General features: G+C 35.6%; 2 protein-coding genes across 12 annotated transcripts in view; one reads left to right on the top strand and one right to left on the bottom strand.

The window, feature by feature from the left end:
- Positions 1–17,500, top strand: part of LOC144956203 (stimulated by retinoic acid gene 6 protein-like) — a 744,310-nt gene that overhangs the window by 352,493 nt on the left and 374,317 nt on the right. The window lies entirely within an intron of this gene.
- The window catches only part of LOC144956193 (uncharacterized), a 221,634-nt gene that overhangs the window by 3,501 nt on the left and 200,633 nt on the right, over positions 1–17,500 (bottom strand). For 6 of the 8 annotated variants that reach the window (XM_078886612.1, XM_078886614.1, XM_078886610.1 and 3 more), the window contains exons 5-7: positions 9,148–9,234; positions 2,458–2,568; positions 212–335 (exon numbers count right to left, since the gene is read on the bottom strand). In XM_078886612.1, coding sequence (XP_078742738.1) covers positions 212–335; positions 2,458–2,568; positions 9,148–9,234 — 322 coding nt within the window. The remainder of the gene's footprint in view (positions 1–211; positions 336–2,457; positions 2,569–9,147; positions 9,235–17,500) is intronic. The other 2 variants (XM_078886615.1, XM_078886616.1) reach the window with 2 other exon arrangements.

Here is a 17,500-nt window from a genome sequence, read left to right on the forward strand (position 1 = left end):
TAACGGACCAACACACAAACTCTTTGTAACCATGAACGTTTATAGTCTGGTTAATACAGTTTAGTGAGAACAACTCACAAACGCGGATGGCAAAAACAATAACAAAGGCCTGATTGACGTCATCTGCATACTATCTATAGGGGAGGGGGTAGAAGAGACAGCAAGTGACCCCCTGCCCACCAAAAGACCCCACCCTTTACAATGTACCTACCTGTACACAAAATAGAAGCCGTCATGAGGAATGACAATACGGCCATGTTGATACGAGGTGCCGATGGTGAAGGCTGCGTCTTTCTCGTAGATCCATTCGCCTATTGTATACTGGCGACCTTGGACTGTGGATATATTATAGAAGGAACGAAATTGACGTCACTCGTCTCTTTGTTATTGGAGTTAAACAGCCAATTTGGTGATTAGTTCTTACTGAATTTACACCAATCAGTCTATAAACGTTCAAGGTTACACACATAGTTGGTGTTTCGAACGTTATAAACGACTGGCGGATGTTGTGAGTATTTTATCTAAACTCATTGCATCAATCACAAAATGGGTGGATAATGATGTGGATTGGATTGGATTGGAAGGAGGACTAATTATTCTGCCTTACTCAGGAAAAAAAAAATCCAAGTGTTTAAAATTTTGGTCAGAAAACTCGTCCTTCAAATATAGATGGATTAAAATGATTCTCATCTAAGCCAAAACCGCGGAAGTCGCAGGTTTGGGAATGTTTCACAAGATGAGGATCATTTCAATCGATCGATATTTGAAGGAAGAGTTTTCTGACCAAAATTTTAGACTTCTTTTTTTTTTAAGGATACGACAGTGTGGATGAATGAATAACTGCATGGGTCAGACAACCGACCAGGGATTGATGATAGTAATATAATGGTATTTTGGTGTTTTTGTTATTTGTGACTCTTCGTCTCAAAACGGTATTAAGTCGGGTAGGTTAAGATGTTGAAAATTGAATTTATAGTCAGAAATATCAGACTTGTGTTGAGTTTATTCGATTTATTGAGGAGAATGGATACCATATTTCAGGGTGCGAATGCAAACAATTTATATTGTTGACCAGTTTATCACTTAATTCGGCTTTTAAGCATCTGGTTCGTTCCGATATAATACCGTTTTGAGACGATATGTCACATTTTCATTATCATTATAATCACAATCATAATCATCATCAACATTCATCATGTCAACACCGACATCATCCTCATCATCATCATAGTTATCAACCATTATTAAAATAATTAATCCATTAATGAATACATACATAATCATATATATGTGAGGGCCAACATGATTTCCAAACTAACTACTTAATTGTTTTCTAGAGAACACAAAATAGCCTAACTAACAAATGACAAGGAAATACTAATGATGACGGACGGACTGTGTTTATATCCATATTATTGTCTCCCATGAGCATTTTAAGAGTTTGAACGGACGTTTACTTCTTTGCAGGTCTGATAACCCAAATTGTTATGGGCTCATTGTTGTAATGGAAATACTCTCAAATTAACGCACAATATTGTCCATTACAACAAACCTATAAATATTAATACTTATATTATTATTATTATTATATAATAATAATAATAATATAATAATAATAATATACAATAATAATAATAATAATAATAATAATAATAATAATAATAATAATAATAATAATAATAATAATAATAATAAATAATAATATATAATAATAATAATATAATAATATTAATAATAATAATAATAATATAATGAACTTATATAGCGCCTAGTTCCAATTAAGAATTGCTCACTGGCGCTTTACATCAACACATCATGTATCATACACAAATATAGAACTGACATGTTAAAAACAACATAAATACGATGATAAAATAATATACTATTATAAAATACATGCTAAGAGTCCAAATTATATACCCTACAGAAAAGCTCAGTTTTTAACCGTTTTCTAAAAGTAAGTGGATTTTCACTATCTTTTGTTTCAATATTGGCGGAGGTCCAAAATCGGGGGGGGGGGGGGGGGGCATTCATGGTGGTCAAAGGATTTCTCATGAAAAACTAAAGATAATTGGATTCAATAGTCTGATGTCACGTCGCCCAGCAACGGCGGCTATCGTTGTTCTAAACAAAGAAAATCGGTACTTTTTATTCTTCATGCTGGCTAGAACTTTTCATATGTCTTGTGATCAGAATGTGTAAAAGTCAAAACATGATCAGATTTATAATGTTTTTTTTTCTCCTCTGAATACGCTTTTTAAGCCAGTCGGAGAAATATTTCATAAGGGAGTCCGTCATTGTTCCGATAGTTTAGAGCCAGTTACTAAGTTACCATGCGTCATTACGAGGGAAGTGACGTTACGACTGCTGAGGCGTATTGCGTTGGGCTATCAGACCTGCGAATACATGCACACTGCTCGGTGCCAATCCATTCTTATACAATTTGTTTACAATTACTTTGACTAATTCCTTCCATGTTTTGGGTCGTCATGAGGAGATGGGCAGCTACGGGTTGCTTGTGGTCAACAACGCCACCAGGTCCTGCCGTAGGCCGAGGTCTGACCGTACCTGTAGGAGAGGAAAGATAGAAAGATATTAAATAATAATTATGCACGTCTATTTAGTGAATTTCTACGATTTTTGTTTTTGGTGAGCTTCACCATTTCATTGTTTGATGGGCAAAGAGGAAAGTATGTCAGAGGTCAATATGTGCAGATTGCTATAAATACGTGCAGTGCCGCCAATACCTACACAAGGGTGACAAGAAAAGAACAGGAGCCAGACAATGAAACAACGGAGGTTATTCTGTGAAATAAAGGGCTAACCCACACCGGAGACTGACTCCGACGACCCGGCACTACCGTCTTCCAGATAAAGACGTCGTACGCGGACACAGTACTAAGAATAAAGAGAAGAGCCGCTAGGCCTGCTCATACCAAGCTCGAGAAAAAACGGCACAGGACGTCGGGTGCTTGGTATGGATAGGTCCAGCGGCTCTTCTCCTTATTCTTAGTATTTTGTCCGTTTTTATCCGGAAGACGGCAGAGGACGGCAGTGTCGGATCGTCGGAGTCAGTCTCCGGTGTGGTTATCCCTTAGGCTTCCCCGAAATCGGTTTGCGAGTTACATTCATGTTATTATGGCCGCGGTGAAGGACGTGGCTGTGGTCATATTGGCTGAAACCTCTTTTTTTCAGTAAAACCTCATTAAAACTTTTTTTATAATAAAATATGTAATGTATAAAGTAAGTAATGGCAATATGATATTAGTAAATAAGTCAAAGACGCCGATACAATTGACAAATAAAATACATTTTATAACGATTTATAATTTTTTAGGTCCAAATTTATTTTTAAATTCTAAATCTTCGTACTTTTTATCGTTTAAGGTTTACATAATTTTTTTTAAAAAAAAAGAAGGGATATAACTCATTATGTGCCTAGTACAACGTGTACATATATGCAGGTCTGACATCCGAACGCAGTAATGGGCCTAGTGTGACATTGTTGTAATGGACAATATTTTGCGTCATTTTATTAAGATCTATATTACAACAATGAGTCCATCATGTATTGGGTTATCAGACCTGTAAATAAATGGACGTCGGTCTAGTGACATCAGTGACCGGCTTACAGCAACCATTTCATCCCGACATAATACTGATTGTAGGCAGTAGATTATCATACACGAAACTGTGCCAAAATGTGACCTATCGCCTCAAAACGGTATTAAGTCGGGGTGATTAAGATGCTAACAATTGAATTCATAACCAGAAAGTTCAGACTTGAGTTGAGTTTGTATGTTTTATAGAGGAGAATGAATATCATACTTTAGAATGCTGAAGAGCAAAAATTCAAATTTTTGACCGGTTTAATTTTAATTTGACTTTTTAACGTCTGGTTCATTCCGACATAATAACGTTTTGAGACGATGGGTCACAAACGTCGTTTACGTAACATGCGTTTTTTTTCTGAGTTTAATAATTAATTAATTAATAATTAATAGTTAAGAAACCAACGAAGTAGTGATCTAGCACTAATAGCATAGCATAAATAAATTATAGTATTTATAAAAGGTTTTAAAAAGTGTGGACAAAGTTGGTACTATTTCGAACAGTTTTTCGACACTTAAATAAAGCTACAACTACTACTATAATGTTGAAGATGCATCGTCAGTTTTTAGTTTGTTTTTCATAATCTATCTAGCCCAGAAAACATGATTGATAAAATGAATATTTTCCTTAGATTTTCAAAATAAATTAGAATAGGAGTATTTTTGTGTGTGTCGAATATTATGAGTACGACCATTTTGGCAAAGCCTAATAATATACAGGATGAGGTGGGGATGGGGTTGGGGGGGGGGGGGGGGGGGGGGGGGGGAGTCGACAAGAGTATCATTTTTGGTTAGAGAAAAGGTGTGTAACAATATTATATTTTATGTTGACCCCATGCATATACCATTCTGATATAATATATATATAATATAATATATATATATATATATATATATATATATATATATATATATATATATATATAATCCGCCGATCCCAATAATTAGTGTTGTAAAAAGTAATAAAACAAAATTGAATATAACAGCTTCAAAAAGAAAGAAAACAAAATAATACCAAAACACGGAACGTTTCGAGCTCAAAACCCTTCTTCAGCCAACATAGAAAACAATAAAAATGTGAATACATTACTTTATATAAACTAGTTAGACGACAGAGATCCGAGTAAAAGTCAGTAATGAATCTCGAGATTCAAATCTCTTAATTCGATGTGACGACACGAAATAAACTTGGATTGGCCTATATATATATATCCAAAAAAAATCAGTCTTCCTCGACTGGGGATGGAACCTCAAACCCCTTGCAGATCTCCCTCCCAATAATGAGGAGGACTTAGGTTTGATACCCCCCAATCGTGGAGGAACACTGATTTTTTGGAATGTTTTTTTTTCTTTCTGGCTTTGTCTGGCACTGTTTCATACACACTTTTCCAGATCTTCACCTTACATCACAACGTTTATTTTCGAGAGAAATCAAAAATCATTTTTCACATTTGGGGGTCCCGATAGCTCAGTTGGTAGAGCACTCGCTTCACACGCAAATGGACTGAGATCAAACCTGGGTGCAGTCGAGATATTTTTTCTGACCTCTCTGTCCACCCAGGCAGTGAATGGGTAGCTGAGACTGTTAGATTTGGCGTAATAGTACTTTGCGATAGACGAGCACTATATCCAAAGGATAGCAAACACTTGTTATTGTCCGTTTCACGCTATAGAAACCGGGATACACTCCGGCTCCATGGACCGAATGGCTCTGAATGACTTTTTTTTTCCACTTCATATTTAGTTTTGATGGCTGTTACTGTTATTGTTGGAGCTCCTCAGAGCTAAAGTGAGAATTGTGATCATCGAGAATCGGGTAAGCTGAAAGAATATCATTGCATGCAACCCTTTGTACCAATAACAGATTGCCGAACACGAGGTCAAACGAATCAAGTTAAAAAGAAACCTTAACCAAACGTGCAAAATAATCCAAAAAGAAAATATTAATTAAAAGTGAAACATGCAAAAAAAACAAAAAAAAAAACAAAACAAAAAAAACAAACAAACAAACACACAAAAAACAACAACAAAAACAAACAACAAAAAACAACAAAACAAAACAAAACAAAAAAAAAAAGTACAAAATCAACACCAAAATAAAATACCGAACAAACAACAATTAAGTTCTCACATTTAAAGAAACCGACGTATACATATATTCAGGTCTGAAATCAGAACATCCTTATGGACCTAGTTTAACATTGTTGTAATGGACAACATTTTGCGTTATTGTGTTTGAAGTTTCCATTACAATAATGAGTCCAGCTATAAGGAATTGGGTTATCAGACCTGCAAATAAGTGCACGTCGAGGGGAAAACCCAAAAATATAAAAAGACAACTAGATCTAGACCATCTAATATCAAACACAAAAACCGAGCGATGATAAATCATTTTAAAGGTATATAAATATTTATTTATTGGAAAACTTTGAACTATTGTGTCACTTCTTGCAAAAAATACTTTTGGATTTTAAACTTTTAACTCACTCAATCCTAGAGATTTTTGCCACTTTTCAAAATTAGGGAAAAAATGTATTAAAAATGAGCATGCACATAGATAGTTTTATTCAACTATCATTAACATGTAAAAACTAAAAACAATAGCTTTGATACTACGCCTATTATTTGTCTCAGAAAAATGTAATAAATACGCATGGGGTAAGAGTAACCCGGATAAACTACGGATGTAGTCGATGTTAGGGTTGAGTGAGTTAAAGATTAGTGTTCGAGAACCGGAATTATTATACCCTCCTCCCTAAATAGTACCGCGTAATGATATCGTGTTTACAATAATAATTTGTGAGGTCAGATTGGCAAACGTAACTTTCACTAAAAACGTGATTCTTTAAAAAGAAGTGACAGTAAGTGTTTTTGAACCTGTCAAATCGATCGAGGGGTAGAATAAATGATTTCTTACACTCTTACTTTTTGGAATTCGAACTTTGTTCCCAACGCGCACTCGCAAGCACGTGCAGCGGTTGGGAACGCGTCCGGAATTCCAAAAACCAAGTGTATGAATCGTATAATGTTATAAATAGAATAATCATCATTGTGCAGGGGAGACAACTCTAAAATCTACTAACACATGATATTTACAAGTCTGATAACCCAATGAAATCGGTTGGTAGCTGTGATATCACGTGTAACAAGAAAGGTTTTCACAAAGATAATTTGGACGCTACTATTCACTTTAATAATATTAAACATTTATTTTTTAAATAATTCATTTTAAAGATAAAACAAGTTGAAACATGAAACAAGGACATTAACCAGCTAAATGTGTGTACTCGGGGGAAAACGCGTATATTAATAATAAATTTGGTAAGTAAAACCCGTCCTTCAAATGTTGATCGATATACAGGGTGTCCGTAAAGTCTGGACACAGTAAAGTTAAATATTCGAATTGATGGCAATGCAGATTTATTGCATCGAGTTCATGCAAATTTTGTGAAACGCATTGACATTTGCATTGCAAATGATGGCGCTCATATTGAATAAAATAAATAGTGAAAATAAAACTTAATTTTAATTATATACCAAAAATATTCAACTATACTATGTGTCCAGCTCTATGGACTCCCTGTAGTTTACTAGCCTAATTTTTAAAAATAAAGTGAGTAGAAAAGTGCCAGAAGACAATAGAGGATAAAAAATAAATAAATTCGCGGCGATGGGGGGCTCGAACCCGTGACCTTACTGATACGACAACTCCGCCAGGGCGTGAGAGGGACTACGACAACTCAGGCTGGCCGTGAGAGGGACGCGGTTGTCGTAGTCCCTCTCACAACCAGGTGGAGTTGTACCAGTAGGGTCGCGGGTTCGAGCCCCCATCGCCGCGAAATTTTTATCCTCTATTGTCTTCTAGCACTTATTTTCTACTCACTTCATTTTTTTGTTATTATCAACATAAGTGCCTGCTCCACACACTTTTCTGAATTAATAGGCACATTTTTAAATACATGTTTTCCCGGAATACATACGGTGGTGAACTGGTTAAGAGTTGAACAACATTTGGCTTGGACTTTAAATAAATCGAACAAAATATTAAAAGATTTGAAAAATTACGATGGTTATAGGATATTTGCCCTTGCACCGTCCAAAATTAAGGGTTTGATTTAACATTGCTGTAATATACAGGAATTTGATTGGTCTGAGTCAACGTGTATATATGTGCAGGTCTGACATCCGAACCCACTTACGGGCCTAGTTTAACATTGTTGTACTGGACATTATTTTGCGTCATTTTTTTTTGGAGATTTCCATTACAACCTTGACAATGAGCCCATAAGGAAATGGGTGATCAGACCTGCAAATAGGAGCACAACGGTCTGAGAGTAATTCCCCTCTCAATAAAGATTATATATTGGGGTTATCAGACGTGTAAAATGTAAACGTACATAATATAGTCGAATACGTATAATATCATGGTCAACAATGGGAAACTAAATATACTAGAGAGGTTTTCCTGGCCTCAATATTTTAAAAAATGCTTCAAATTCCTTTCAAATTTACAAGCTTTACCACCAAATCTTCTTTGTCAACAAGTTTTATTGAATCAAAGGTCTCTGAGATTGAAGACAAAAAAGTTAGTAAAACTACGAATATTTTGTATTGAAGCAGGTCTGTGATAGATATCTTGTAAATGTTTTAATGAGTGATTAATTTATTTTATTTTCATAAAATTTAAAATCAAAACAGGATTGACTTTAATTAAACTGGAAATGAACATGAGGCTTGATCTTGGGGGTAAATAATTAATTGAAGGCTGGTTTTCCAAAACTCGTTAAGTCAATTTTCCTTCTTTCTGAGATTATTCATTCATGAGATAAATTGAAATGTAAATTTTATATTAAGCATCGAATGGCACAAGAATTTCCTTAGATTTGTGTGAATTTGAAGTTTGATAAATACGATAAAATAATAGAACGAATTAGAACTTTTAAGGGAAATAATCCTCAATATCTCAAAATGGGAAGATTTAAAAAAATGGAGTAAGGGAGTTTTGGAAAACCACTCTTCAATGGGCATGATCTATATTAACTTTCCATGTGCTCGACGTCATTGGTCACATTGCAAAATGTTCTCAAAGTGACCCACATAGTGAAAAGTGTTCACAGCTTTTTAAATATCCTTCACAATAGACCTTTAATCGTTAGAGAGAAAAAAATATTATTATATTTTCTGGATTGGTCACTTGATTCAGCTTGACACATATGTATGTTTATAACATTTGTAAACAAAGCAGCGTGTTTACATTTGTTAAGGAATATCCAATCGTTGGACAGCAACAAATCATGTGATTGATGACCTGCTTTTACGATAACATGAATATAGATCGCTCCCATTGATTCGGGTGGAAAACCTCTCTATCTCTGTATCGGCCATACGCTGAAATAAAATGTCTAAAGCTAAGGGTTGGGATGGATACGAGCAGGACCGTCTGGTAGGTAGGTACGTAGGTAGGTAGATAGGTAGGTAGGTAGGTAGGTAGGTACATACGACATCTAGGCATTTACAACAGCCAACACCCAATTACCTGGATTAGAAAGATTAGAGAATGTCTTACTATTACTACTATTACTGTGTCTCCTGGCCTGGGTACGTCTCCACTGATTGATGGTGCCTGGATGGTGGGTGGGTGGGTGGGTGGGTGGTGTGTAGGTAGTGGCGGAGGTGAGGACACAAAGAGGCAGAGATAAGTATGTGTATGGCAAGGAATAAAGAGGCGAAAATTAAAAAAAAAAAAAAAAACCAACCAAAAAAAAAAAAAAAAAAAAAAAAAAAAAAAAAAAAAATAAAAAAAACGAACAATACCCCAATCTACCCCCCCCCCCCCCCAAAAAAAAAAAAAAAAAGAAGAAAAAAAATAATTTAAAAAAGACGAAATAAAACATAATATGACAATTTTTCAAAATTATTTTAAGAATAAACAAAGAAATATAAACAAAAGAAAGTGCATAATAAAAAATAATGATTATAAATATATTATAGGCAAAATCAGCACATCTGAGCACTTCCTCGTGATTATATGATACAGCCTTCAACAATCAATGTGTTGTCTTGTGTTGTGTTGTTAAAAAAAATAAGTAAATATATTTTTAAAAATATGAAAATCCCAATTAAAAATTGTTCAAAATACGAGAGTTTGAGACTAGATAGTTCCATTCAATGTAAGATTTAAGGGTTTGTTTTTTTCAGCGAGTGATCGGGACTAATCGGGGAATCTACAAAATAAGAAGGTTGTGAAACACTTTAAAATGAGCGATTGATGATGATGATGATGATGATGATGATGATGATGATGATGATGATGATGGTGGTGGTGATGATGATGATGATGATGATGATGATTATGATGATGGTGGTAGTGGTGGTGGTGATGATGATGATGATGATGATGATGATGATGATGATGATGATGATGATGATGATGATGATGATGATGATGATGATGATGATGATGTTGATGATGATGATGATGATGATGGAGCTGAGAACGATTATTTCGTCAGTGATTTTTAATGACGACCAACCAGGTGGGAATACGATACAAATGCAGGTACAAAGACAGATCATCAACCCTAAATATAGTAAAACAGAATAAACGATATGGCCTATCTAAAACCATATCACAACAAAGCACTGGTTCGCATGCATTCAGGGCGTGTAACTAAGTCAAGACTAGAATTGGTTTGACGTTCATGCACAATGTTCGTCTAAAATGTTCTATTAATGAAAAAGAGGAAGAAGAATGAGGGGGAGGAGGAGGGGAAGAAGAAGAAGAAAAAGAAAAAAAAAAGAAGAAGAAGAAGAAGAAGAAGAAGAAGAAGAAGAAGAAGAGAAGAAGAAGAAGAAGAAGAAGAAGAAGAAGAAGAAGAAGAAGAAGAAGAAGAAGAAGAAGAAGAAGAAGAAGGAGGATGAGGAGGAGGAGGAGGAAGAGGATGAGGAGGAGGAGGAGGAAGAAGGGATTCAATGAATAGATAATATGCGCTTGGCTAAGAAGCTCACAACATTGCCATCCGGAAGTACAACGGACCAACACACACAACTATGTATAACCTTGTACGTTTATAGTCTGGTTAATAGTTTAGTGACAATTACTTATAAACGCGGATGGCAATAAGCAATAACAAAGACCTGAGTGACACCAACTTCATACTATCTATAAGGGGACAGGAGAAAAAGGAGGTGGAGAGAAATGAGGAGGAGAGTGGAAGAGAAGGGGAAGGAATGCTTTTTTTTTTTTTTTCCAAAATACCTCCGGTAAGGAACGACAACTATGCATATATAATACATGTGGAAAATTTATGAAATTATCTCCCGTTGTATTCAGAACTTGTTTTTAACAGTCTGTCCTTAATAGCGGGACTATAGTGTTATTTCAGTGTTTCTCTAACGATTAAAGGTCTATTGTGAAGGTATCATGGGCCGTCATGGCATGGGGGAGATGAACGACAATGGCGAGAGATTTTCAAGTTTTTGTGCATTCAACAGTTTGGTCATTGGAGGATCAGTGTTTCCCCATAAAAGGATACTCAAGGCAACTTGGGTCTTTCTCTCTCTCTCTTTCTAACGATTAAAGAAAGGTCTGAAATCTACTCGTCCAATGTAAATATTCTGGTTCAAGTCCCAGTGAGCTAAATGTCAGGAAAAACATATCAATTTTATAGATAGTTCGAAGATGACGTCACTCAGGTCTTTGTTATTGTTTTTTTTTTTTGCCATCCGCATTAATGAGTAATGCTCACTGCACTGTATTAACCCGACTATAAACGTTCATGGATACACACAGTTTTGTGTGTTGGTCCGTTATACTTCCGGATGGCAATGTTATGAGCTTCTTAGCCAAGCGCATACTATCTATAGATAAAATCAGGCTGGTCGTGTCTTATAAAAGAGAGAAAGCTAAATACTAAATACCATGTTTACAGTGGTAGCGATGCTAATGATAGGTCGTGGGGAAATGTTAAGTAACACGTACCATGTGAAATTATACCTCGATAATAACTCCCTCTCATATCCTACTATAAGATTTGCCATAATATCAGGAAATGTGAGACATCGCATCAAAACGGTATTATATCAGGGGTGGTTTAGGATTATAAAAAAATGAATTTATATGCATAGATAGTGTGCGCTTGGTTACGAAACTCACAACATCGCCATCCTGAAGTATAACAGACCAACACACAAAACTATGTGTAACCTTAAATGTTTATAGTCTAGTTAATAAGGTTTAGTGAGAATTACTCATAAACGTGGATGGCAAACTGCAATAACAATAACACAGACCTGAGTGACGTCAACTTCATTCTATCTATAACTGAAAAGATTGGGTTCAGTTTTTATGTCGTAAAGTGACAGAATTTATTGTAAAACCCTGACGTTTCTTATCAATTTAACATTCAAGTCACGTGGTCTAATGGTATGGCACTCGCTTTCGGATTGGAAGGTCCAGGGTTCGAGTCCTGCTCTGAGTGGCGCATAGTTTGAGTCCTTAAAAAGGGCTCCTTACTCACATTCTCTCACCGAACCCGGGTGTAAAATGAGTACCTGGTCGTTAACAGCATTGTCTCGGACGAAATAAAAAAGTAATGTAATATCGCCTAACAGGCGTTATGGTTCGTCCAACTTCGTTCTATCTATAATTATTACAATCTTGTCTATATAATTTACACCGTAGATCTTACTCATGGATTTTATCCAGTACAGAAAATAAATCCTATTATTAACCCTCTCCTTACCAACCATAGGAAAATCGTCACATTCGTTACGATGCAACCGACAATTTTCTCATTCTGATTTCTCTTGTTCATCACAAAATTTAAAGAAATGCTTTGACTACAGCTATTAATAAAAATACTGTGTTGTAGAGCTCACTTGTTACTTTTTTGTTTGAGTAAGAAAAGTATTTTTGTGTTCGGAGGGAGTGAATTTTGGGGGGGGGGGGGGGGGGAATTCTAAAAATAGCTGGTAAGGAGAGAGTTAAAGGAAATGCTGGCGTAGTAATTTTTGTGTGGGGTTCATTTCTATAATTTTCGGCAGAGATGAGCACAATCATTCATCATCAGATTTCTATTTTACAGTAAACTAAGAAATTAAGGAGCAGGCACCAGTGTAAGTTAAAGAACTGAACAAGTGTGTATGAAAGGTGCCAGACAGAGCAAGAAAGAAAAAAAAACGAAAAAAAAAAACACAAACCATCCCAAAAAAATCAGTAGACGTCGACAGGGGATCGAACCTCAGACCTTCTGAGGTTCGATCCCCAGTCGAGGTAGACTGCTATTTGGTTGGGATGTTTTTTTTTCTTTTTCTCTTCTATTTGTCTTTCTTGTTTTGTCTGGCAACTTTCATACACACTTGTGCAGATTCCTGTTTTACATTTAATAGGTAATAAATCATCACTGCCACCCAAATCCCAGACATGCCAACTATAACCAAAAATAAAAATTCGTACAATTACGAAATTTTGGCTTCAATTTCAGAACTTCAGGATCATCTGTAAGTCATTAAAACTTAACGATGATGAAAGTTGATGCCAGACTACATCATATAAAGATTTGTAAAGTGTAATTTAATCCTTGTGATGGTAAATTGTGGATTTTTAATGTTAACTAGAGCGACTACAATTTTTATCTTCTAAAAAATACGAATTTATGCGGTCTTTTAGTATGGCACTCGCTTTCAGATCGAAACATTCTCGGGTTCAAGCCTCGCTCGGTGAAATGGTTGAGTCCTTGGAAAAGGAAGCTTTTTAATTCACATTCTCTCAGAGTACTCATGTGTAAAATGAGTACCTGGACGCCAACAGCATTGGCTCTGTCGGAAAAAATTATAATATTCTCGCCTAACAGGCGTCATGTCTCGTTCTACATGTTACCTGCTGCTGTTGGTCAGGTGACCCTTTGTAAAGCGCTTTGAGCACGTTTAGTGGATATTGCTTTTGCTCTATATAGATAGAATGAAGATGACGTCACTCGGGTCTTTGTTATTGTCTTTTTCCATCCGCGTTTATGAGTAATTCTCAATAAACTGTATTAACCAGACTATAAACGTTTATGGTTACTCATAGTTTTGTGTGTTGGTCCGTTATACTTCCGGATGGCAATGTTGTGAGCTTCTTTGCCAAGCGCATACTATCTATAAAAGCTCATTTTTTTCTTTCTTTCTTTTTTAAAATATAAATGTTCAAGTAGTCAGGTGTATAATCGTTGTTCGGCATGGAGGGTGTGGGAACAGATATGATTTAATTTATCGTACTCTCGGGGAAAAAAGTCGTTGATCAAAATTTGGCCATAAAACTCGTCCTCAAATATAATATCGACTAATTTATAAATGAAGACGCTCATCTTGGCAAAAACTCTCATACCTGGGACACCGCGAAGTCTTCCTTAAAGTCCCAGGTTTGAGAGTTTTTTTTTTTTGTTTTTTGCCAAGAGGAAGGTCATTTAAATAGATCGATATTTGAAGGACGAATTTTATGGCCAAATTTTTAAATACGTGTTTTTCCAGATCATGACAGATAATAACTGTAAAATAGAAAGAAATAGTGTTTGTGTATGGAGCTTGAAGGGTTTATTATTCTTAACATGTTTGATATGGAATACAATGACACCCTTAACTCACTCAACCCTAACACCGACTATATCCTTAGTATACCCGTGTTACTTTTACCCCATGCCTATAAATTATTACATTTTTCTAAGACAAATCATAGGCGTAGTATCAAAGATAATGTTTTTAGTTTTTAGATGTTAATGGCAGTTGAATAAAACTATCTACGTGCATGCTCATTTTTAATACATTTTTTTTTTCCAATTTTGAAAAGTAGTAAAAGTCTCTAGGATTGAGTGAGTTAACCAGATAGGAAAGAATCTTGTTAAGCCAACATCTTATCATTTTTCTTGGGAGTTTTGTTTTCATTGGATAAGAAAATATTTCACCTGGCGTACATTTGAATCACTAAAGATTTGAAGTGTGTGTGAAACAGTGCCAGACAAAGCAAGAACGAAAAAGACAAGAAGAAAAAGAAAACACCCACCCCAGAAAACCAGCCTACCTCGACTGGGGATCGAACCGTGGCCTTCGTAAAGTTATGGCCTGATACTGACCAAAAAAAATGACGTCAAAATGTCAGTCTTTTGCCACAAAAGAAAACAAATCGTGAGTTGTATTCAATAGTTCAACCAATGAAATGACTTGTTTCCATGAGCTCTACTAACGACAACTCACTAAGCGGTGCAAAAACCAAATAATGACGTCAAACTGCCAGTCTTTTTGGATTTCAGTATCAGGCTATAACATAACGATGGCAACGATCGAACAGACCTCATGAATAAAAAAAAAAACATTCCTGTCCCACCAATGCCTTTGTTTATTCATCTTAACAACGCTGCTAGTACCACATTATCTCATTCGTCTGTAGCGTTTCAATAATCCTGTTTGTTCATACAAGGGAAACCGGTAATGTCCAATTTATCTGTTTTCGTGTATTAAATCGAAGCTTACATACATTCGATTTCACATTGTTATATATTTATCATAATATGTGGAATTAAATCCGTACCACCAAAGACTGTATATCAAATTTATCACCCCAGGCAATTATCGTTCATATATTTCACCGCAAGCATAGTTTTTTAAATCGTAAACAGTAATTTATTTTTCTTACTGGTTACATTTTGTCACGATATCTCATTTTCAAAAATGACACAGAAATACACTAGGTCTACATTGCCACTAACAAACAGTAACCCAATGATTAACTTATAATTTCTGTTTATTACTGATACACCATGGATATACGATATTTCTTTCAGAGATGTATTTCGCTTCGTAATAATTACCATGCATTAGAGGGGATGAAAAATCTCTTGCAACTGATATTAATTTATGTAACATTCACATTTGATTTCAACGGGTAGAATTATTCACATATCATCACCATCTTTCAATGGGTAGAATTATTCACATATCATCATTATCTTTCAATGGGTAGAATTATTCACATATCATCATTATCTTTCAATGGGTAGAATTAAGCTTCTTTCACAAAATGTCAGGAGAATAATACCTATCAACTAGAGATAATATTCATATTTATAAGTCCAAGATATAAGTATAATCTTAGCATAAATTATACAATGTTACCTGTAATTGAAAAAAGGGTGTTATCAAACAAATTATGAATGATATTTGTGTGTGTTTTGTGCGGCTATGTGGTCTTGTATGACACTCGCTTTCGGATCGGAAGGTCCCGGGTTCGAGCCTCGCTCGGCGAATAGTTGAGTCCTTGGAAAAAGCTCTTTACTCACATTTTCTTACTGTACTCAAGTGTAAAATGAGCACCTGACCGTTAACAGCATTATCTTTGTCCGGAAAAAAGTGAAATATCGCCTAACAGGCGTCATGTCTCGTTCTACTCGTTCAGTGTTGCTGTTGGTCAGAGTACCCTTTGTAAAGCGCCTTGAGCACGTTTAGTGGATGTTGCGCTATATAAAAGCTCATTTGTGTGTGTGTGTGTGTGTGTGTGTGTTTTTCTTTTGTGTGAGTGTGTTTATGAGTGTATGTTTCAAATATTGTATTTATGTGTTAGTGCGAATTCTTACGAAACGAAGTTTATTTTCTCAATAAACTAAAAAGCAGTAGACTCATATTAAACGTAGATATATAGATAATAATACATGCAAAAAAAAAATCAATGCATTTCCAAAAAAGCCCAACGCTGTGATTTCATCGCCGATCAATATTATGTTTCTTCAGGGTACAAATATGTGTTGAACAACACTAGATACGCATCATATGACGTGCATGTATCTATCTACCACTAACAACAACGATGAATGACAGCCATTATTATATTGCCGTGTCGTGTCTCGTCTTGGGCTATGTATGCCCAAACCGTGTTATTATATGTCTCGTGTTATGGGAAATTACAGTTTATTTTTTACAAAGATCGCAGAGAGTTGACCTGCATTCGCCTCCGAGCACATCCATTAACCCTCTCCGTACCAGCCATTTTCAGGATTTTCCCCAAAACTTCACACCCAACTAACACAAAAATATTTTTTTATCATTCAAACACAATAGCAGTAAAGTTCTTGCGATACATAATTTCTTTAGCAAAAATTGCTCCACAACACACTGTTCCTTTAGAACTTTAAATGTTATGATGTACGAAAGAAGTTTGAATGATAAAAATGTTAGTTGCATCGTAACGAATGTGACGATTCTCCTATAGTTGGTAGGAGAGGGTTAACATCTAGGCCGTGTTATAGTCTTGTAAATTGGATAGAAATATATATATATATATATATATATATATATATATATATATATATATATATATATATATATATATATATATATATATAAGAGAAAAACTAATAAAAATGAAAGAAAAAAGTAAAACAAAACCAAAAAAAAAAAGAAAACAAAACAAAACAAAAACAATGTAAACGATATTCGTAACTGGTATATCTTGTCTCCCTCCCCCCTCTCCTCCCCCCCTCCCCCCCCCCCCCCCCCTCACGAGTACGCTAACCCCCTATGGCGACTGTAGTCCTTCAAAGCCATTAGGCCCAATGGAGCCGGAGTTTATTTAAAGCCTGAAACGGAAAATAGCTATTGCTTGCTATCCTTTGGATATGACGCTGGTAAAGTACTTTCCGCCACGTCTAAGGGACCCAACTGCACAATCACTGTAGAAAAAGAAAAAAAAATCTCGACTGCACCCGGGATCAATCTTGGTCCCTTTGCGAGTGAAGCGAGTGCTCTACCAACTGAGCTATCGGAACGCCCCCATGGCAAAGCAACAACTTGTCCTTAATGGTAATCCGATGCCCTCCCCCCGTACGTAAATCGAATCAAGGCTCTTTACTCTTAATTCT

The sequence above is a fragment of the Berghia stephanieae genome, chromosome 10 (genome assembly GCF_034508935.2).
Source record: "Berghia stephanieae isolate SIO BIC M18660-M18661 chromosome 10, UCSD_Bste_1.3, whole genome shotgun sequence".
Taxonomy (NCBI): Eukaryota; Metazoa; Mollusca; class Gastropoda; order Nudibranchia; family Aeolidiidae; genus Berghia; species Berghia stephanieae.